This window comes from Nelumbo nucifera, chromosome 2, assembly GCF_055504915.1.
Source record: "Nelumbo nucifera cultivar China Antique chromosome 2, China Antique-T2T, whole genome shotgun sequence".
Taxonomy (NCBI): Eukaryota; Viridiplantae; Streptophyta; class Magnoliopsida; order Proteales; family Nelumbonaceae; genus Nelumbo; species Nelumbo nucifera.
In genome coordinates, this window is record NC_142650.1 from 49,980,409 (window position 1) to 50,003,593 (window position 23,185).

Consider the following 23,185-nt stretch of genomic DNA (forward strand, 5'->3'; position numbering starts at 1 on the left):
ATCCTGATTTGATGATATCCACTCCTGAGATCTATTTTTGAGATAACTACAGCTCCGCTCAGTTGGTCCAACATGTCGTCCAGCGTAGGAATGGGAAGTTTGTACCCAATAGTAATCTTGTTAATGGCCCTGTTGTCGACACACATTCTCCAACTGCCATCATTCTTAGGTGTAAGTAAGGCAGGTACTGCACAATGACTCATGCTGATTTGAATGTGTCTCTTTTTCAATAATTCTTCTACCTTTTTCCGTAAGATTTCATTCTCTTTAGGACTCATTCTGTAATGTGGGAGGTTAGGTAGACTAGCACCTGGAACAAAATCAATATGGTGTTGTATATCTCTCATGGGAGGGAGTTCATTTGGTAACTCTTCTGGAACTACATCATTAAATTCATCCAGTAGTCCCTGTACTTCAGCTGGAATTTTATTTTCATCATTAACATCTTCTCCTTTTACTACTAACAAATGTATTTCATGAGTATCCTTACATTCTTTAACAAATTCAGCATGATGATGGGTGATGGCAAGGAAATTCTTTTCATGTGCCTTTGGAGTATTTGTAATATTTTTTTCTGCCATGGGTAACAAAGTATAACGTGTACCCTCTTTTTCAAGTTAGTAGGTATTTTTCCTATCCATGTGCCTTGCATCTGTATCAAATTGCCAAGGCCTCCCTAACAAAATATGGCAAGCATCCATATCTACAATATCACAATATACTTCATCATGGTACTTACCAATTGAAAAAGGTACCTTGCAGCGTTCTTCCACTCATACGCTGCCTCCTCCCTTGGTCCACCCAATTGTGTATGGGTTGGGATGTTTTTCAGGAATCAGCTGTAATTGTTGGATGACATCCCTGCAAATAATATTTTCCTGACTGCCACTATCAATAATTAAATTAAATAATTTTTCCTTGACAGTACATCTGGTACGAAATAATCTGTGCCTTTGAGAAGTATCCTTATTTTTCTGGGACAACATTAATTTTCTTACCACATAAGTATACTCCTCATGTTCATATGGACCCTCTTCATCCTCCCCATCAGGTCCACAGTATACTTCCTCCTCAATATCTTCTTCCTCCTCCCTTTCTACCATATTAACTGCCTTCCTCCTGGGACAGTCACTGGATCTATGTCCCACCTTATTACGTTTAAAACATTTAATAGGAGCAGACCTTGCATAAGGGTTACTGGGTTTAGGAGGGTTGGAAGGATTACCTCGAGTATGTCCTCCTGTAGTAGCCTTACCGGCGTTACTTGTGCTTGGCGGGTGAGAAGGTTGTATTGCCGGGACTGATTTGTTCCTGTCGACAGTTGCTGGTCTGTTGTCGCTCCCGCTGTATCGGCGGTAATTATCACTGCGTGCCTTGTCTTGGAACATTAATTCTGCTTTCAAGGCTAGGTTCCTTGCTTCTTGCACACTGAGAACCATCTGTACACCAATTTTGTCCCTGATGGACGGTCTCAACCCGCTCAGATAACGGGCTGCCTACTGGTTATCGCTTTCAGACAACTGGTTTCTTTCTGCTAATCTTAAAAATTCTGGTGTGTACTCATTAACACTACGTGAACCCTGCGCACACCTCTGATAAGATTCAAACATATATTGTTCATAATCAGGAGGTAAAAATCTACCTCTGATTAATTGTTTCATGTGCCTCCAGGTTCGAACAGGACCCCTTCCTTCTCTCATCCGTTCCCACCAAACAGATGTGCCTCCCTTTAATCGGAAAGCTACCAGTTTTACCCTTCGTTCCTCTGGTATCTCCATGTAATCAAAGAACCTATCGACTTTTGTGATCCAATCCAGAAGTCCCTCTATACCAAGATCTCCACTAAAAGTAGGAATATCTACCTTGAGTTTAAATTCATCATTATTCCTACGAGGATTGAAATTACCTTGATTGTGCCAATTTCTACCATTTCTGTCGTTGCCGGGAAGAACTGGAGCACCACCAAATTCCAGATCATCATCACTATCGTCATCCAGGACTGGTCGTCGTAGCACAGTATGGACGGGTGGTCTGTCATGGTCGTCTCTCTCGATTTGCTGTGAATGTTCCCGGTTCCGTGGAGCAACTTCCCGTAACAAGGTTCGCTGTTGTTCAACCATCTCTACCAACTGCTGCTCGATGTTACGTGTGGCTGTACACTGTTCTTCGATTGCTCTCCAAACAGCTGGAAACCCCTGATCTCCGTCACGGGGTGGGTTGCGACTGCTACCGTCTAGGTTGGACATGACTGGGCGAATTCCCTGCTTTGATACCACCTGACGCAGCGTGGAAGCAATGAGAAACCGAGCTGGCTATGCAAGCACCGGGCGATCGCTAGCTTCTAGCGAAGAACACCGAATTCTCTAGGAGAGAGAAAAGGTGGCGAAAATTCAAGAAGAGAACTTGAAGAAATTCTGAAAAATGTGAAGTATGAATTGATGCATAATTCTGGGGAAATAACAGTATTTATAATACATTTAGAAATTGTAAAAGAACTAGGAAAGAACATGAATCTTGATCCTCTTGGGCTGTCTTGATAAGGTCAAACTCTCTTGGAATTCTTGGGCTTGATCTTCCACCGTCCGATCTCCCTGGCTCTCCTTATGCATGAATCTGGGAGTCTTGGATTTCTTGATGCTTCTTGGAGTCTTTGTTGGATCTTGATTGGATTCTTGCTAATCTTGGAAGAGTCTTGATAATCTTGGATTCTTGATAAGTCTTGGATTAAGTCTTGATGGGTCTTGAATTATCCTTTTTTGACTTATCTTGGATTCTTGTCCTTATCCTAGGAGCTGCCGCCCCTAGGGGTGAGATGGGCCTTGGGATGGGCCTCCATCAAAGGTTGTAAAGGCTGTTGGAATAGATGTTGCATTGACGGAAGCCAATCTCGTTTGAAACTGCACATGTACTTTATCATGGGATGGGAGTTGGGACCATTCTAGATCTGCTACTTACAAATTGTTCCCACATTTTTACATGCAGAATACTACCGCTATGTATTGGTAACATCACTCATAAATGATAAGGGATATATTCCCGATGCACAACTGTAATGTTTCATGGGTAGGCATGTGGAAAGCTGAAAGTATGAATATACTTTTTTTTTCATCTTTTTTAAGTACTAATCAGGACTCGTGCAATGCACGAGCTTTATTTATAAGCAAAATTGAATATGGAGCTTTGTGACATTTCCAATCAAATGGTATACATCTAAGTTCAATTCAAGTATTTTTATTAATTTTTAGATAAAATTCTAAAAGCACATCCTCATATAATAATTTTATATACTACCTTTCTGTTTTGACTCTAAAAAAGGCCTCTCCTATAGTTTTTGATAAAAAAGTGCAAATACCCCCTTCCCCTTGAATTTTCGATAACAAAGACATTGAAGTTACCAAAATACCCTTATCATTGTTAATGCATTATCATACATAATTTAAAGAATCCTTACTCTTCTTGGACAAAGTAAGATAAAAAGGCTGAAGTGAAGTAAAACTAATGCATTACATAAACAATTTTTCTTTGGAATGTTGACAAAAGGAATGTATTTGCACATTTTTTCAAAACAATAGGTTAAGTTTTTCCTTATGTCAGAATACTGGGGAGTTTCATAGGATTGTTAGAAAACCCAAGGATTTTATAATTTTCCTTATTTTTAAATGGAATTTAATTTTTTTTAAAAATAATTAAGCTATATTTAAAATTAATATTTTTTATTAATTTGTGAAATTAATTAAAATTGAATTTATTTAAGTATATTAATTTTTATTGAATTTAAATTCCTTATGAATTCTAATTAACTATATAAATTTTTATCTTTTAGTGGAACATAAGTTGGTTTTAAATTAATAAAATTTAATTATAAAATTAATAATTGTTTGATATTTTTGTAGCATTTTATATTAATTTTAAATTGATATTAGTTCTTAATTTATGCTATTCTTTTTATTATATTAATAAAAATATTTTTATTAATAACAATAATTACTATTTCTTTTATTTTATTTAAGTAACTTACTAAATTATTTTTATTATGGTTAATAAAATTTTATTATTTTCAAATGGAATATAAATGGATTGTAATTTTAAATGAAAGTATCTCAATTTCAATATAATTAATCTTACTAATAGTTATAGTTTAATGCAAATATATCTATATCTATATATATATATATATCCATTCACTAGTTAAAGAAACAGGGAGACCAGCGTCACTAGTTAAAGAAATAGTGTAATAATACCCTATTTCTGCTCCATTCACTAGTTAAAAGCTACAAATAAAACCAATGTCAAAGAAGGATTATTGAAGAAATGAACTCTTGAGTTTTGTGATTCAAAATAAGCTTATAGGGATTTTGTTAAATCACAAATACAAAGGGAGAAGAGGTTACACCCGATGATCCCTGTATTTACATCTATCTTACTGTAATTGGATTGGATACGTTTGTTAAAGAAACAGGGAGACCAGCGTTTCTCTTCTCGTAATAAAATAAATAAATAATTCTTCTTCCACCTACTCTGCCTTTTCCCCCGCTCACCTGTGAAGCGTAAACTGTAAAGCAAAACTCAAAAGTCACAAAAGAAAAGATTGATGAACTTGTAGCCGGTAATCTAATGGAATTCAAACCGCTATCGTTGAGTTTCTCAAGTTGTTTTTTGGTGAAGGCACCTCTTCCCAATGTTTTTAGAACCGGACAGGTAACCATTAGGGACCGATTTCCAGTTTGAACGGTCTGACACCTAGACCGATTTTCAGGTTGAACCAAATTCAAGTTAAAATGCTAGAAAAGTAATCAACTCGATCCAAGTTGATTAGATTGGTCAATTTCATTAGTTTGATGAATAAATTTAACTGAAATTAATTATTGTTATTTTTGTATTATAAAAAAATTATTAAAAGTAGTATAGAAAATATGAATAATCATTAATTATTTAAAAAGTTGAAAATATAAAACAATTACAAGTGGGTGTTTTAGTAAAATCTAGAGTAGATTTTAGTAAATCTATGAAACTATATGGGGTATTTTAGTAAATGACCCTTTCTATTATTTAGCCTTCGCTTAATAAATTCCGTGCATCACATGGATCCCCACTAGTATTTTATTATTTCTTCTTGTTGAGTCTCTCAAGTTGTTTTTTAGTGAAGGCACCTCTTCCCAAGGTTTTAGAACCAGACAGGGAACCATTCGGGACCGATTTCCAGGTTGAACGGTCTGACAGTTGGACCGATTTCCAAGTTCAATGGATGGCCCATTCTAACAAAAAAAAAAAAAAAAGAAAAACAAAAAGGCCAAAAACCATTGTCTAGGTCAATTCGATGGTTCGTTGACCAAATCAATGATTTTTGGCCAAAAAAGTAGTTCTGGAGTGAAATAGAATCAGTTCTTGGTTTTATGGTCCAACCATCCAGTCTGGTCCGATTTTGAAAACACTGCCTCTTCCTACCAAAACAAGTATTTCCAAGCTAAACTTGACCTCAAAAAAAGATAAAAAAAAACTTTTATAATGAACCGGGTATTGGTAGGCAAGAAGACAGAATAATTAGAAAAAAAAAGAGAACCACTAGGATGGGAGTAGGGCTGCCAATGGAACGGCTAATGGTCCAATCCGATCCAATCCAGTATGAATCCATTATAGGTAGACCGGGTCAAATCCAATCTAATGAATACTTTGGACCATTTTGGACTGGTCCAATTCAATGCCAGCGCTGTCCAAACTGTCCAAATCGGTTTGAATTTAGATCGGGTACCCAAACTTCGTCCATTGACACCTATACTCTTATGTTAATAGACTGAATATTGATTCAATCAAACCCAATCTAGTATAAATTCATTACAAATGGAACAGGTCCGGTGCAATCCAAAAAATTTGGACCATTAAGTCTGGACTAGTCCAATTCAATGCCTCATTAGTTCATCCAATCCATTTAAATTTATTTTGATTCGGATAGGGTCTAATCCAAATGCCAATATCTACTATTTTGCTCTTGCATATAGGGCTAAAACCTAGAATCACAACCCATGCAGTCATGAGAGAGAGAGAGAGAGAAAGAGAGGATGGAGATTGACAAGTCCATAAATTCAATACCTTTTTTTTTTTTTTTGCACTAAGATATACAGCCTTTTGCAGCAGTGCATTGGGAACAATTTAAGCGGTGTTTGGCATCGATGTCATTTTCTGAGAAAATAGTGCCACATTGGTGCCACATCAGAAAAAAGCGGTGTTTCAGAAAACGGTCTCTTATTTGGCATAATTTTTCTAGAAAAAAATATTGCTCTAGATCACGCCTTGGAAATCAGGAAAGTGTAGTTTGAAGAAATGCCAAATTCAATGTTTTCTCAAAAAACAACCTGTTACTGCCTGCGGTGCAATGACGTGGCATCACCTTAGGTGTTGGATAATGTAGACCAATGCTGAAAACAGTTATACAACATTGGTACCAAATAAAACCAATGCTGTTTTCCCAAAAAACAGCCCATGTGACAGCATTGATGCCAAACAAGAAAAGAGTCGTTTTCTAAAAAAGCGGTGCAACAGACCATCATGAATACAACACCATTTTTTCAGAAAACATCTCTGGAACCATGACATCGATGCCAAACACCTAATCAATATATCCCAAAGCACAGCTGCAAGGGCTGTGAGAAGGTTGTGAGTTTGAATTTTGTGAAGACAAAATCTGAATACTGATCTATACTCAAAAACTTTTAGCACACCATTTTCAAATATATATATATATTGTTGTTGTTTTTAATTATTTTCTTTTTTTAAAGAATTATTCGATAGATGATTAGGGCTAATTTGATTATTTGATCTAATTAGACAATTTCTTTTAATGGTCCATAACAATGACACGGATATGGTAAGTTTATAAACAAGGTTTTACAAAAGGTGAGGTTTTTTCAGGTTTTGAAAAGTCAAGCGAAGTTTAAAAAAAGGGAGAATGGCATTCAGCCCAGGGTCAGAATTTGTAGGCTCAAAGTATTGTTGGGGTAGGCACCAGTTTGGAATTGATGCCAATTCATGGGTGGCATTAGTGCATAAATTGTGAATTATTGTCATTTTGAATGTTTATAGCTCTGTAGTAGAAATCAGAAATCTGCATTGAGCCTGTCCATGCTTTTCCGTATAAAAAAAGGAGAAAAAGTAAAAGGGAGTTTTAGATAATAACCTGTTATATAATTGTTTTACCAAAATACAATCATAATAAATGGAAAAATCTTAGATGTTGGAAAGTTATAATTTCGGAAGAGCATTTACCCAATCGTGTTGATTGCTTACACTTTTATGAAATCCCTTGATTAATTCTATGTTTTTCTGGTATCGTAGCCAAAAATATAATGCATAAGAACTAAAAAACATATTTTGGAATTAAAATTCAAAGTTGAAGTTTATATTTGTTTTGTTTGTAGTGTAAATCTGAAGGGAATACAAAATTTACATCTGGTTCAATTTTACATCATTTATTAATAACTATGATTTATTTATATTCTTATGAAACATAATTTGTGCTTTAGGCTAAGTTTGGAAATAATGCAAATGGAATGTAAATCTCAGGGTAAATTTGTACTCTGATTCATTTTTGCATGTATTTGGCAACAATATATTTATGCATTGACAAATGACAGAAAACATATTTACAGTGATAATAAGATGTAAAAGTATTTCAATAAAAAAAGTAAATTCGCATTCAAGTGGACTTTTGATAAAAAAAAGGCATATAAGTGCAAAACTAACCCAATTTTGCAATTTATATGGACCGCTTTACACTCTACATATTTACATTCACAGAGAGAGAGAGAGAGAGTGCACAACCTTATATTTTATATTATTTTGTATGTATTTATACAGTACATATTTGTATTTGTACCCTATTGAAAAGAGTACAAATAAAAATAAAAATATGTAGAATGTAAATCCTTGTATTTTGTGTTATACTATATATATTTGTAATGTACATATTTGTATCTTTCCAAACTAAGACTTAATCTGATTTGCACTCACTACCAGTGTAATGCAAAATTCATATCATCTTCCACCAAATGCATCAATTCCCTTTCATAAGATTACGTCATTTAATTTCCTATCTCACTTTCAAACAAATAAACAAATAACCCTCCACCCATCTTCATTCTAGTAGGGCCACGGCCATCTCATTTTACTTCCCATATTATTTATTATTTTTCACAAATAAAAATGATAAAATCAAAATTTAAAGTTAAAATAAATCAAAATTTACACTCAACTTATTTGCACAGTTGCACTCCCATCCACTTGTACAAATAAAAGACGGGATGCTAAGAAGCCTTCCCTAAAATCCTTTCTCTACAGTGCATTCAAGAACTGATCAAGATGCCAAGAAACGTCTCCCAAAGATCAACAGGTTGATCCCCATCTTGGGGATCCCATTCTCATCGCAGCCCCCCATGCCACGAAACCCAGCAGTCTCAGCAACTAGTTATAGTCGATCCTGTCCAGTTTCAAGCCATGCAGGAGAAAGTCGACAAAATCTTGATGATGATGTAGTCGCTGGGGTCCGCGACACTGCCTACCCAGACCATCCCCCCTCTTGTCCTAACGTGTACCGTGGATGATCCTTGCCTTGAGGACCCTAAAATGTGCTGGTCAAACAAAGACAGGGCACGGTCTGAGCTAGAAAAGCAAGATGTTCCAAAAAAGACGAGCTCATCAGCTCAGTCCCGAGAACATGACAACCGTAGTAGAATTCACCAGACTGCTCAGATTCCAGCCAAGGAATGGCTTGGCAACGAATGCCACACTAGGTGGTCTCCATTACTGAATCCAGTTCAGTCAAGGACCGCCCAACGCAGCCCAAGAAGGAAAGAGCGGAAATTCCGGAAATTCAGGAAATTCGGGAGCTCCGACAATGCCTGGCCGAGTTGGAGTGCAACTAGGCCTAGAGGAGCGTGGCGTCACCTACAATCCAGTCCGTGCAGTCGAGCGGTCAAACCGCCAAGGAGCCACCCTTCGTCCAAGAGATCGTGGATGAGCTCCCCCTATAGGGTGGCGGGCACTATAGTTCGAGAAGTACGACGGGAATACTGACCTCGACGACTACATCGAAGCATTTAAAGCCCAGATGATGCTACATAGTTTGTCCGAATGACTGATGTGCAAAGCTTCCCTAGCTACCCTCAAAGGTTTGGCCCTAACGTGGTATTCGTCTCTTCCCCCACACTCTATAGTATCATGGGAGTACTTGGAGAGTCGATTTCTAGCATAATTCACAACAAGCTAGATGCATTGGAAGACTTTGGCTAGCCTCATGTAGGTGCGACAGAGGAAGGGAGAATCCTTCAAAGATTACCTGGCCAGGTTCAACACTGAGACACTATAGGTCCGGAACCTAAATCAGTCAGTAGCTGTCACCGCCATTCAACACGGTCTATGGCCCTCTCCATTCAACTTCAACATCTCCAAGATCCCTCCTTAGACCATCGCCACGTTGATGAGACATGCCTAAAAGTATATCAACGCGGAAGAATCACAGGCGCAACTGAGAGACGAGGAAGAAAGGCCCGACAAGAAGAGAAGAGATACTGAAGATCGCAAGACAGAGAGGGCGGACAAGGATCACAGGAGGTAGGATTGCCAGTTCGACCATAGACCAAGGAACCCTCCATCAACCTACCGAAACTTCACGCCATTGAACACAACGTGGTCTAAAGTTTTGATATTGATCCATGATCATAGCTATGTTTGAATGCTCAAGAAGATGAAAACCCAAGGCAACAAGAGGAACTGCGACAAATATTGCAAGTTCTATAGAGACCACAGCCACAACACGAACAACTACTACGACCCGCGCAATCACATCGAGGACCTGATTAGGCATGGGTACCTTAGTGGATTCATCGACAAGGATGAGAAGCCAACACAGGAAGAACAATGCCCACCTGCTCGACCACCACCTTGGGCTCCCCCAGCTGGTGTCATTGCCGTAATATCGGGAGGTATCATCGTTGGAGGAGAAGCAGCTCGGGCCGCAAAAAATATGCACGGCTACTTGAGATCGACGACAGAGGTCCGAAGAAAAGATGCGAAGACTCGATCACCTTTATAGAGGACGACCTTCGGGGGGTCCAAATCCCGCATAACAACGCCCTGGTGATCACTATCGAGGTAGCCAACTTTGAAGTGCGACGCATCCTAGTCGACATAGGTAGATCGATAGATGTCCTCTTCGAAGATGCGCTCGACAAGTTCAACATCAACAAAAACTGCCTCACCCTTGTCATCACTCCCCTGATGGGCTTCTATGTGGAGTCACTCATGCCAACCGGGACATCATTGCAACGGCCATGGTCGACTTCACTGTCATTTATTGCCCACCATCGTACAACGCCATCCTAGGTTGATCGACCTTGAATGTTCTGCGAGCCTCGGCCTCCACGTCTACCTTGCAATGAAATTTCCAACCCAGTACGGTGTGGGAGTAGCACATGGAGACCAAACGACCGCACGACAGTGCTGCTTAACCTCCTACTGAGGACCATGCCCTACCGCAAAGATGCTAATGGCCGAGAGCATAGATCTGTAGGATGACATTAGGACATAGTGCGGCCAACCTATCGAAGACCTCATCCAGGTGCCACTCTCCGAGGAAGACCTCAATAAGACGGTCTAGGTCAGCTCAACCCTGTGAAATTGTCTTCGGGATGAGTTAGTGCAGCTCCTGAGAGACCACGCTGATGTGTTCGCTTGGTTGGTGGCGGATATGTTGGGGATCGACCCCAAGGTCATCATCCACTGCCTAAACGCCGACCTACGCTAAGAGAAGCTTCGCCCTGGAACGATGGCAGGTGATCACTGACGAAGTCCAGAAGTTGCTCAACGTTGGCTTCATCCGGGAGGTAAAGTACCCGGACTGGCTGGCCATAGTGGTAATGGTGAAGAAGGCCAATGGGAAGTGGAGGATTTGCATCGACTTCGTTGACCTAAACAAAGCCTATTTCAAGGATAGCTTTCCCCTATCGAGGATTGACTAACTCGTTGATGCAATGGCGGGGCACAAATTCTTGAGCTTTATGGATGCGTTCTCGGGTTATAATCGGATTCAGATGCACCCAGATGACTAGGAGAAAACCTCGTTCATCACCGACCGTGGATTACATTGATACAAGGTGATACCTTTCGGCCTCAAGAACATTGGCACCACTTATCAGCGACTGGTGAACAAGGTCTTCAAGGACCAGCTCGGCCGGAATGTGGAGGCATACGTAGATGACAAGCTCGTGAAAAGCAAGAAATCCGAACATCACCTGGCCGATCTTAAGGAAGTCTTCGACACCCTCAGGAAGTACAAAATGAAGTTGAACCCAACCAAATGTGCCTTTGGGGTCAGCTCCGACAAATTCCAGGGGTTTATGGTGATATAGAGAGGAATTGAAGCCAACATAGAGAAAATCCAAGCTATCATCGACATGCAATCACCTCAGACCCACAAAAAAGTGTAGTGCCTCACCGGGTGAATAACTGCCCTCAGCAGGTTCATGTCCAAATCAGTGGACCAGTGTCTGTCCTTCTTCAAGGCACTTAAGCACATGAAGGACTTCCAATGGACCGAGGAATGTGAGCATTCCTTTCAAGATTTAAAAAGGTACCTGAGCTCGCCACCTCTCCTCATGAAACTAAGCCCAGGGGATGAGCTGTTGCTCTACCTCTCGGTCAGGGATGAGGTCGTCAGCTCGGTATTGGTCAAGGAGGAAGACCGGGTGCAAAGAATGATCTACTACACTAACAATGTTCTCAGTGGCATATAAACTAGATACTCCAACCTAGAAAAGGTGGCCCTGGCACTAGTCACCTCAACGAGGAAGCTTAGACCATACTTCTAAGTCGATAGCATCCGGGTGCTTATTTACCAACCCCTCAAGCAAGTGCTCCAGAGGCTGAAGGCATCTGGTTGCCTAGTCAAGTGGAGTGTGGAGCTGAGCAAATTTGACAATAACTATGCTCCTTGGCCTGCCATCAAAGCCCTGTCCTTGGCCGACTTCCTCGTGAAGTGTACCTTTACCACATAGGACCTGGCCCCAGCACCATAGATATGGACTCTCTACGTGGACGATTCATCCAACAGACATGGCAGTAGGGCCAGCCTCATCCTCCTCGGCCCTGACGACATGGTATTAGAGCATGCCCTCAGGTTCAAGTTCAAAGCCTCCAACAACGAAGCTGAGTACGAAGCCCTAATTGCTAGACTTCAGCTTGCCCTAGACCTCGAAGCCCAGCGACTTGAAGCCTTTAGTGACTCATAGTTGGTGGTCAACCAGATCCATGACCAGTTTGAGATGCGGACCCCCACCATGGTGAGCTACTTACAAAAAGTGCAAGAGCTCATCCAACAACTCTAGTAGTTCAATATTCAACAGATTCCCTGAGCTGAAAACATCCAAGTTGACGCACTATCAAAGTTAGCTAGCTCGCCACAAATTGACCTCGACTCGACAGTGCGGATGGACACCTTGGCCCAACCGAGTATCGCACGGACACCCTCCTCATCCTTACTGTTCAGCATGGCCCATCTTGGATGAACCCCATCATACAATTCCTCTGGGATGGTACACTTCTAGAAGACTGAATAGAAGCCAAGAAGCTCCAAAACAAATCAGCCAAGTACTGCCTCATGCAAGGACAACACTACCACCGCTCACACTCTCCCCAACTTGAAGCGTCTTCCCCCATCCGAGGCCAATTACGTCCTCAGGGAGATACACGAAGGTATCTGTGGAGATCACCTTGGTGTCTGAACCCTAGATCACAAGGAACTTTGACAAAGGTACTTTCGACCGACCATGAAGCAGGATGCAGCCCATCTAGTCAGGAAGTGCGATAGTTGTCAGCAACACTCAAACCTCCATCATCAGTTAGTAGTCCCCCTTGAAGCTGATCACTAGCCTGTGGCCCTTCGCGCAATGGGGAATGGATATCCTTGGCCCTTGGGGGCAGTAAACTACTTCACTAAATGGGTGGAAGCCGAGGCTCTAGCATACATCACTGCGCACAATGCTCGGAAATTCTTCTGGCAAGGTATTGTGTGATGGTTTGGTATTCCACGGATCCTCATCACAGATAATGGAACACAGTTCACTAGCCGAAAGTTCGAAGCCTTCTACACCGCTTGAAGATCGACCACCGGACTACTGTCGTAAATCGACCTTAGAGCAATGGGCAAACCGAAGTGACCAACCACACCCTATTACATGGCTTGAAGACCAAGGTTGACCAGGCCAAGGGAAGGTGGGTGGAGGAGTTGCCGAACATTCTATGGCATATAGGACTACACCACAGACGCCAACTGGAGAGACACCCTTTGGCCTAAACTACGAGTTCGAAGACATGATACATGTGGAAATAGGCTCACCAACTCTCTGGACCAAGTTCTACGACGAGGAACAGAATGATGAAGACCTCCGCACAGAGTTGGACATGGTGGAAGATGCATGGGGCCGAGCATACATCAGGATGGCAACATAGCAGCAGAGAATGACCAAATACTACGACTCCAAAGTCCAAAGAAGGGAGTTTAAAGCTGGCGATCTTGTCCTTCGCAAAGTCATAGTGCTTGCCGCATGAGAAGGGAAGTTCGGGCCCAACTGGGAAGGACTATACAGAGTCACCAGATTCCTCGGACCCGGTACCTATAGGCTAGAATATCTCGACGGCAGGCCTATACAGAGGAGTTGGAACACTTGGAACTTTTGAATGTACTACTAGTGGTCCAATATCAATAAAGAAAATTTTTGCTATACAAGATGGTTGCTCAACACAGCGCACAATGCGCACACCGCATGACAAACACCGCACACACAGCGTACACTTCACAACACACATCACGCATAGACTTGTTCATGGGCTGGGCCGGGCTGGGCTCGGGCCGGGCTTTTAGTCCCCATTAATGAAAATATGCTAGGTCCAAGCCCGAGCCCGAAGCCCAACCTAATAAATTTCATAGAGAGAGAGAGAGAGAGAAAACTCACTGTCGCTGCCGGAGTTATTGTGCCGGTGAACGTTTGCCGCCTCACTGTGGAGTGTGGAGGATGTGGAGGTTAGAGAAGAAGGGTTTGACTGGAAAAAGAAGAGGGAAAGAGGCAAAGAAATAATAAAAAGATGGGGCTATTCGATTAGGGTTTTTTAGGTCTAGGTTTAGGTCGGGCCAGGCTGTTTTGACAAAACCCAAGCCCGGCCCGCAATAAATTCGAGCCGTTTATTGCGGGTCGGGCTTTTTGGCTCGAGTTTAAGCCCGCGGGCCTATAACCATATTCAAGCCCGTCTAGGGGCCGGGCTGGCCCGTCGGGCCACCCGGCCCATGAACAGGTCTAATCACACAGTGCACATTGACTCGACTAACGACCAAACGGCTAGAGTCCATGATGCATAGCTCGACATGGCATAGATGACCAAGCAAACCAACTTGCCTATCGACGGTCGGAGCCTGAAGCGGAGAAGAATGCTCTCGCCTCCGAAGGCCAGAGGGCGGTCAATGAACTCCGCACACCCTGCAGACGAATAGTCAAACCAAAGCTAGCCGAAGAATGGCTAGCCCATGAAGAGCCGAAAGGTTCCCGAGACCAGTTACCGAGTTTCCCTGAGAGACAAGAGCTCAAAAAAAGCTTCGGCCAAGTAAACCGAAGACTTAAGATCTCGACCATACCTAACCTCAATCATAGTAAGACTGAGGCCTACGACTTAAAAGAGAAAAAGAGAGAACGAGGACAGAATAGAACACATGCTCGGAGTTAAATAACATCATTCCATTAACCGATAGAAATTTGTACATAGTTTTTGGGCTGGGCATACCGAGCCGTTTACAAAAAAAAGAGAAAAAGAGGGGGGGGGGGGGGTAAAGGACTTCAACAGAGCAGAACAAAAACTGAACAACAGTTGCAGTAGGCAGGCATCTCAACCCCTGGCAAGATGGTCCGTGGCCTCCTTGTTCTCCTCGGCCCCTATATCCTCCTCGGGCACGTCCATGGCAACGTCATGCTCAACGAGCAAGGTGGTGTTCATGCCGGTACTCCTCCAAGCTCCTGAACCAAGCAACTGCCTGAGCCTCCCTGTCAACAACCTCCTTCTTTAGCTGCTCCCGCTAGGCCTTCAATTCGGAGATGTGCCTCTTTAGATTGCGGTTGGCCTCTGTCCGCTCCTCAATATCACGCTTCAGCTCGGCCACCTCAACCTCTAGTGCGACCATCCGCTCGCTTGCCACCTCTAGCTCAGCCAGCTGAGCCCTCAACTGCAAGACTTTGGAATACTCGCTTCATAAGCACGCCGAAATGACCGAAGATAGTCAACCATTGCAATCGTCGAACAAGTACTCTACACAAAAAAAAAGAAGAAGAAGGGGAGTTATCAACACAACCAACTTCAATTGAACAAGGAGACCAAGGGTGAACACAAACTAACCGATGCAACCTGACGGATGAGCGAGCTCTCCAGGATTACACTTTCAGACTCCGCGGCCTCCCGCTTCATGGCTTGAGTCAGAATACCACGGAGGAGTTGCTCGGGCACACCCTTCGTCTCAAGCCCATCCTCAACACGAACCATCCACTGCGGCATGTGGAGAGGTGGAACACTGCTCTCTAGTGCGCTCATCCGTGGGAAAGGGGGAATAGACCAGGTGCCTTCTTCCAAGTCGACCACCACAACATCTTCTTTGGACTGTTGCCTAACTCTGTGGTTCTACCAAGGAGACCTCTTAATAGTCCTCAATGGCACCAACTCGGATTGGGTCTGTGCCCTTTAAGGAGCACCTCAACCACGTCTCTTGTGCCTAACTATCATCCTGCGAAGGACCTCTTCCTTGTTCTCCATCTCGACACCTGCACCAAAAGTGAGAACTTAGTCAAGACAAGTTATAAGCTCGGAAAAGAGAAGACCAACAAGTGAATAGAAGCGACAAAACAGACTGTCCTCCTCATGCATTAGCCTGGCATGGATCAACATCGAGATGGACATTTACTACATTACGTTGATCTCTTCAATCATGTTTATGGCCACCCTCTCCTCCCCGGTAAGGCGGGACCACTTGGGCTATGTCACCTTAGTCCTTGGCTCCTGGAGCGTGGCTAGAAGGGGCGAACCCCCAGGGTAGCGTACAAAGAAGAACCCCTCCTTCCAGTGCTTCACTGAGGACGGAGCTCAGACCAAAACCTTGATGCGCTGCTTGGCCGAGAAATAGTAGTAGCCCTGCTGGTGATACTTCAGTGAAGGAAATAGCTCATGATCCGCAGGGTAAGCTCGACATAATGGACAAAGCAATATGACATAAGGCCGGTCAGAAACCTAAAAGAGTTAGGCATCAGCTACACTGGTAGTATCCGATCAGAAACCTATAGGACGGGGCTCCGTCCTTCCACCTCGGCTCCGCCCAGTTGGCAGGGACTATCTGACTGTGACCTCGGTTCTTGCACTACCTCGGTTCGAGTAATATCAGGTCCCAACCATAGATGGTGGAATGCCGAAACCAAACTCAAATCATGATCAAACATACATCAGAGTTAGTGACTTGTTGGACTCCAATGGCAACTAAAACTTAGCTTCATTACATCAGTATTTGAATCAGTCTTCTATCCCTCATGTATTATCACTTGTGCCAAATAGTGAGCTTCAAATAGACACACCAATATGGAAGCTGACAAGTACAGGGAAGTACTCTGTGTGAGTTCAGGATATCATCTCCTCTATACAGAAATAATTAAGTACATCATCTACTTCCTTTAATTGGAAACAGTTGTGGAAGCTGAAAATCCCTTACCATTTTCAGTTATTTATATGGAAAATACTATGGGATGGGCTCAAAACCAAAGCCAAAAGCCGGCACTGGCTATCTCAATCAGATCTACTCTGTGTTTTCTGTTTAGTACATACAGAAACTTTCCACCATCTTTTTTTCCCGTTGTCATTTCTCCAAAGCCACATGGTGTGCTGCACAAGTGGGTAGAAATCCAGAGAAGATAGCTTCTCAAACGGTTCACAAAATCCTACTGATGGATTGGTATCGAAATCTCTGTAACTCCCACTCCAAGACAGAGAGGCTTCACACCTTTTTGGGCGGGGCTGTATTCTGTTCTATGTCATATGGGAATCAAGAAACAAAAAAACTTTTCGAAAATATTTGCTTTACTCCCCTGGAATTTATTGCAAAATGGAACACTTACTACAGTCATCCTCTCCAATCTACAACTGCAGCTCTTCCTGAAATCACTCGCAATAACAGTCCTCCTACTGAAGTAGCCTTGTTACATATTGATGGTTCATATGACCCTTTGACAGGAAACTCAGGATGCTCTTTCATCCTCCAAGGAGCACAAGGGAATCAAATCATCAGTAAAGGAACCCCTTGCTGGTCCATCAATCCGTATGATGCTAAACTAAGAGCCTTAGTGACTGGACTTCAGGCAGCTTCACGCCAAGCAATAGACGGAGTATCAGTTTATAGTGATTCTGAGCAGCTCATATCTTTTCTGCAAAATGGAATCTCATATCTGGTCTAGAACATGGATAGAACGTCTTCACCAGGCCCAGACCAGAAAGCTACTGATCTCCTTCTCCGAATTTAAGTTATTTTGTTTCATGTTAACATAGCACAAATCCCAAATTATGTGGTGGGTAAAACCCTATTGCCAAAGAAGACAATCAATGAGATGCAGAAGTTACAAAGATCATTCTGGTGGAAGGGTGGTACAAAGAAACATGGACGACAATAAAGTATTGTTTAGCAAGCAAGTTTGGAGATTATTCTCACAACCTGAAGCATTGTGGACAAGGATAATTAAAGAAAGATACCTGACGTCAGGCTCAATCTTTAATTCGCTCAAAGGGCAAGTTCATCTCATTCTGGTTGGTGGAAACAAATGTTGGCAGTGGCTAAAGAGTTAAAAACTGATTTTATATGGCAAGTGAAAGATGGTAATCAAATTTTCTTGATGGGTGATCCCTGTGTGCCATCCCTTCATGATGGGTTCCCAAGAATAAAAGAAGATAAAATTCAGGAAGCAAGACGGATGAAGGTCAAAGATCTACTACTAAACGATGCCACATGGAACCTACAACAATTGAAACTTCATGTGCTAGAACAGGATGTTCATGACATTCTTAGAAGAAAGCCATCGATGGAGAGAGTTGGGGATTCACTTCTTTGGAAATACTCAAATTCATATATGTAAACTGTCAAGTCAGCTTATAAAAGCTTTATCAAACATCAACCTGGTCCATCATCACACCGAATTCAATGGCATAAGATATGGAGACTGCAAATTCCATATCGATATCATCTTTTCCTCATGGAAAGCTTAATGGGGTGGCTTATTAACAAAGACAGGCTTTATTTTTTGATTGAGGAAGATAAATTGTGCAGTCTATATGGCTGGAGATGCAACTTGGCTTAATCACAATAAGTGTGTGCAAGATTTTCTGCTAAATGAATTAATGGAGATGTGGCAACAACAAACGCTTTTAGCAATTCCAAGGCCTCGCAAGCAGGAACTATAATGGCTAAGGCTGCCATAGCCATCCAATTGATTTGGAAGGCTCGAAACAAGAAGCTCCATGAGAATAAAATCTCAAATCCTCTAGCTATTGCACAAGCAGTACAAAATTACTTGGTTCATAGTGAAATGAACCAACTTGAAAACCAGAGGGGCAACAAAATCATCAACTCTTGACTGTGCTTTATCAACATGCTTGTACGTGGATGGTTCATTTCATATATGTTGAATATACAAAGAGCTGCCAAAAGTTTTGTCATAATGAGAGATGGTTGCAGGGTGATTGAAGCAGCAGGAAGTAGCTGAATGGCAAGCACTTGTCCTAGGATTGCAACAAGGACAATGCAGGAGAATCAGCTAACTAAATGTGTTATGTGATGCCAAAAGAATTCATATAACACAAATTGCACATGAAAAGAGAAGTTGTACAAGACTGAGGTGCAGAACTTGAGGATGCAAATAGATTAGCCCATAAAATAGCTTATGAAGTATGTAAGGGGGTATGGATAGGAGCTTCCAACAATCTGAAAATGGGATGGATGTAAATCTTTTTGAGAAATTAATATAATTTTTCTTTTTTGGCCAAAAAATAAACTCTGTAGAGACTCCCATGTACATATTCTTGGCATTAAGTAAAAAAAGTTACTATTTTTTGCTGAAAAAAAATAAAAAATAAAATTTGCACGGGAAACAAACTGTGAGTTGAAAGTGCGATAAGTCAGAACTCACAGCGTTCTTATCTTTACTATTCTGTGAATTGTGGAACGGGATCTGCTCCTGACACAGGAGCGCCTCACATGCACATCCACCGTGCATTGGGAACATCTCCCGTAAATAATAATCTTTTAAAGTACGGGAGATGTTCCCAATGTATGGTACGATGTGCGTGTGAGGCGCCCTGTGTGAGGAGCAGATCCGGTCTCGTGAATTGTCCACTTTTAATAAAGATAACTAGATAAGCAGATAACTAATCCGAGTCTCGTACACACAAAAACCCTACAAACACCTGTCGGACAACACAGCACAGCCGCCGCACATGTAGGGTCCTTGTGGGTAGAAGATCCGAACGCAGATAAGAGTCTGGAGGCTCTGGAACTGGATTGGACAGTACAAAAGCAGGAGCGAGTAGAGGAGATACAAAAATAGAAAAAGCGAATAAAAAAATATCTGGCTAAGACGTCCACGTGGACACTTGGACATGAGTGCTCTGGAAGGAAGCAGATATTTGCACTTTTTCTCTGCTTTCCGACCATAAACAAAAACGAATTTACATCTACCCCCACAGAACGCCCCCAAAAACGTTTCACAGAACATCCCAACCGTGTATTGGGAACATCTGTTCTCAATGCACGCTGAGATGTGCATGTGGGGGCGTTTTTGGGCGCGTTCCATTTTTTTATTTCATTTAATCCATTTTGCAAATCGCTGCTTGCGAAATATCTTCCATTACCATTACCGCTACCGGTGGGAACTGGGAACCAGAAACGAGACGACACCGACTCACAATCTTCTTCGTATTCTTTCTCTCTCTCCCTCCTTACTCGTTGTTTGTCTGTTCTTTTTCCTCCTCGTATCCATTCAAAAAACCTCAACTTTGTTTCAAGTCAATAAGACTGTTTTAGATGAAAATACTGAAGTCTTTATTTCCTCTCATGGGTTCCTGGGTTCTGAAAACCCTAATAATTTCTTCTTTTTTCACAAACTCATATTTCGGTTGACTTCTCAACATGCCCTTAGTTCTATTTCTACCTAGAATTAGAGCAACGAAGACAAAAGAAGAGAAATGGGTGAAGAGGTACAGACAAGGCAGTATGGAGGTGGTCTTAGCTGTGGAGAAGAGGCAAGAGTGCTCGAGTGGGAAGTCGGCCTGCCCACCACCGATGATCTCACCCCCTTGTCTCAGCGTTTGATCCCTATGGAGCTCGCTTCCGCTTTCAGTATAACCCCCGAGCCTCGTCGAAACGTGTTCGATGTCAATCGTGCCTCGCACAACACCCTATCCAGCATCTCTCGCCAGTCCTCGCAGTCTTTCCCTTCCAATCACCTCAAGTCCTTACCTTCCTTTTCCGAGGATAGGACCCGCGATGCCATGGTCATTGAAGGGGATGACAACGATGCCGGATTTTCCGCCAAGGATATCTCCGATTCGCGCAAGGTACGAAGACCTGAGAGCCCCGAAGAGGCAGATTCGGCCTTGAGAACGGAGAATTCTATGGATGATCACTCTGCCCGCACCTTGAAGAGGCCACGCTTGGTGTGGACTCCTCAGCTCCACAAGCGATTTGTAGATGTCGTCGCGCATCTGGGTATCAAGAACGCCGTGCCCAAGACCATCATGCAATTGATGAACGTGGAGGGTCTGACGCGGGAGAACGTCGCCAGCCACCTCCAGAAGTATCGTCTCTACCTCAAGAGGATGCCGGGCCTGTCAAATGACGAGGGCCCATCCTCTTCCGACTATCTTTTTGCATTGACCCCTGTGCCTCAGAGCTTGCACGAGCCCTCTCCCCACGGCCACGGGCACATGCCACTTCCGATCCCTTATCCACCACCCATGATGCCCATTCCGGTCCTTGGCGTGACCCATGCTCACGGCCATATGGGGATACCTGTCGGACATCCGGCTTCTACCGCATATCACGGTTTCGAGTCACATCCCTATAACATGTTCAGGGAGAAGCCGTGAAGAATGGTCTGGTAATAACTTGGCTTGTATTTTATCCTATTCACATGTCACTCAAGATGATAAATAAAAAATCTCAGATTTTTCATCTCACCTGAGAGGCAAGTCTCTCGTCTTCCTTCAATTTTTACTACTTTTACTGTTTCTTTCTAATTTTCTAGTATTCTTTGTAGTTACTCGCAATTATCAGATAATAATACGAAATTGATAGTGGTTGGAAGAAGTCAAAACTATAGATTTGGTTTCTTTAAGAAAATGTTGCCTCTCCTAAATGTTGAATTCTATCTAGTTTTTCTTTTTCGACAAACTGAGAAATGCGTGTCTAGGACTGAATGGAGCAAGGATTAGCCCAAGTAAAACAAACTCTTAGACAAGTATCTGTGGGTACGCTGATGGACAGGAACCTTACAAACGTTTCTTTTTTATGAAATGGTTTGTTTTTTATGCTCAGGTAATACTTGTGTGTCATTGGACAGAAGACAGCAACATTCAAATTTATTCCTAAAATCTCTTCCTTTGCTGCAGAAAAATGTTTCATGATTTTGGCAACTGATTCTTCTTTAACATCTCGGTACCCATGCTTCTGCCTAGGGGTACAAATATTTTTTTGGGGGGAATGGATGCATTAGAGTTGCCTAGTTGGCTCAAACTCTCCTGACAGGGTTCAACTTATGTTAATTCAGACCAAGGTTAAATTTGGGTTGATTCTTAGGCTGAATGGGGTTAGTGGGTTGGATTTTCTACCTTAGGAATTAGTTTGTCCTGGCTCACCTTGAACAAACTTTGACCTGGGTTGCATCCCTCCAGCTTTGAGCTTTCTTGGTCCTGCATTTGTGAAATTGAGGCATGTGGGTCTGTCCCAAACCATGATATAGTAGACAAGACTAGGCTCCTTTATAATCCATCTGGCAGGAGCTTTTCTTCCTCACTCAAAGGAACCTAATGATCAATTGTTTATACAAGAAAATCTTATTTGAGGCAAGTCAATTGCTCATTCTTTGCTGTGTGTGTATTTTCTGCAATGGTTGTAACTCATTTTTGATCCCAGGCTTTCTGTTAGAAACTACTAGTAGTTATTTTGATCAATATAATGGCAACTGAAGTTCACTTGAAGCTGATATAAGTTGGTTGACAGAGCTTCATACTTCTGAAGACTTTGGTCCACCTTTTACCTCCCATCATCATCATCCTTCCTGCAGTGTCACCAGGAATAGTTAGTGAAATCTATGTTTTTGAAATTATGCTGACTATCCAATTTTCATCAAATTGAATTTTCCAAATTAGAAAGTTTTAGACAGCTGGAATTTTTGGGGCTTTTTGAATGTACAAGATGGTTCAATTGGCAAAACAAGTTGATACTGTACAGGATAAAGAATATCATATGTGGAATTTAGACGAAAATGCAGGATGTTTACTGTCTAGATTTTATAGCCTTCTTTCCTTGTTTATTGAATGCCATTAGACAATTCCATGAATTTCATATCGTGGATTTGATTTTTCTGATAACAAGGAGAAACAAATAATTCCCATCCATTTTCACTTGATTGTTGCAATAAATATTCTTGCCATCTTCTAATTTGTGATAGCCTTGTCTTTCTGTATATCCTTCCATGCCTACATGGCCAAGAAAATTATCAAGTTGCAGTTACAGAAGGCTTATGTGTTTAACAGTAGATTGACTTGGTTCATAATGAAGAAATGGTTGTCCTGGAAAATGTTGAACTTAGTAAGCAACGGTATCATGTATAGTTTTTAGAACTTGTAGATGCTCTCTCTGGTATAAGAAATACTATTAGTGATAATGCATGAAATTTGGGATGAGTACTGAAGATGAAAAGGAATTAAGCAAGTATGACATGCAAGATAATGCATTATTATTTAATTATATTAAATCACAAACATTGTACAGTTGGAAGATACGGTTTTGTGTATAATATAATGCTTTATGTTATAGTCTGGATTCCTTGCCAATATTGTTAGACTGATGAAC

At 41.9% G+C, this 23,185-nt stretch overlaps 1 protein-coding gene across 1 annotated transcript; it reads left to right on the forward strand.

Annotated features, from left to right (window-relative positions):
* Positions 1 to 19,783: 19,783 nt before the first annotated feature.
* Positions 19,784 to 21,288, forward strand: LOC104601070 (transcription factor PCL1-like). Its single transcript, XM_010264260.2, has one exon. The coding sequence runs from the start codon at positions 20,296 to 20,298 to the stop codon at positions 21,196 to 21,198; it is 903 nt and encodes a 300-aa protein (XP_010262562.1). The 5' UTR covers positions 19,784 to 20,295; the 3' UTR covers positions 21,199 to 21,288.
* Positions 21,289 to 23,185: the final 1,897 nt, after the last annotated feature.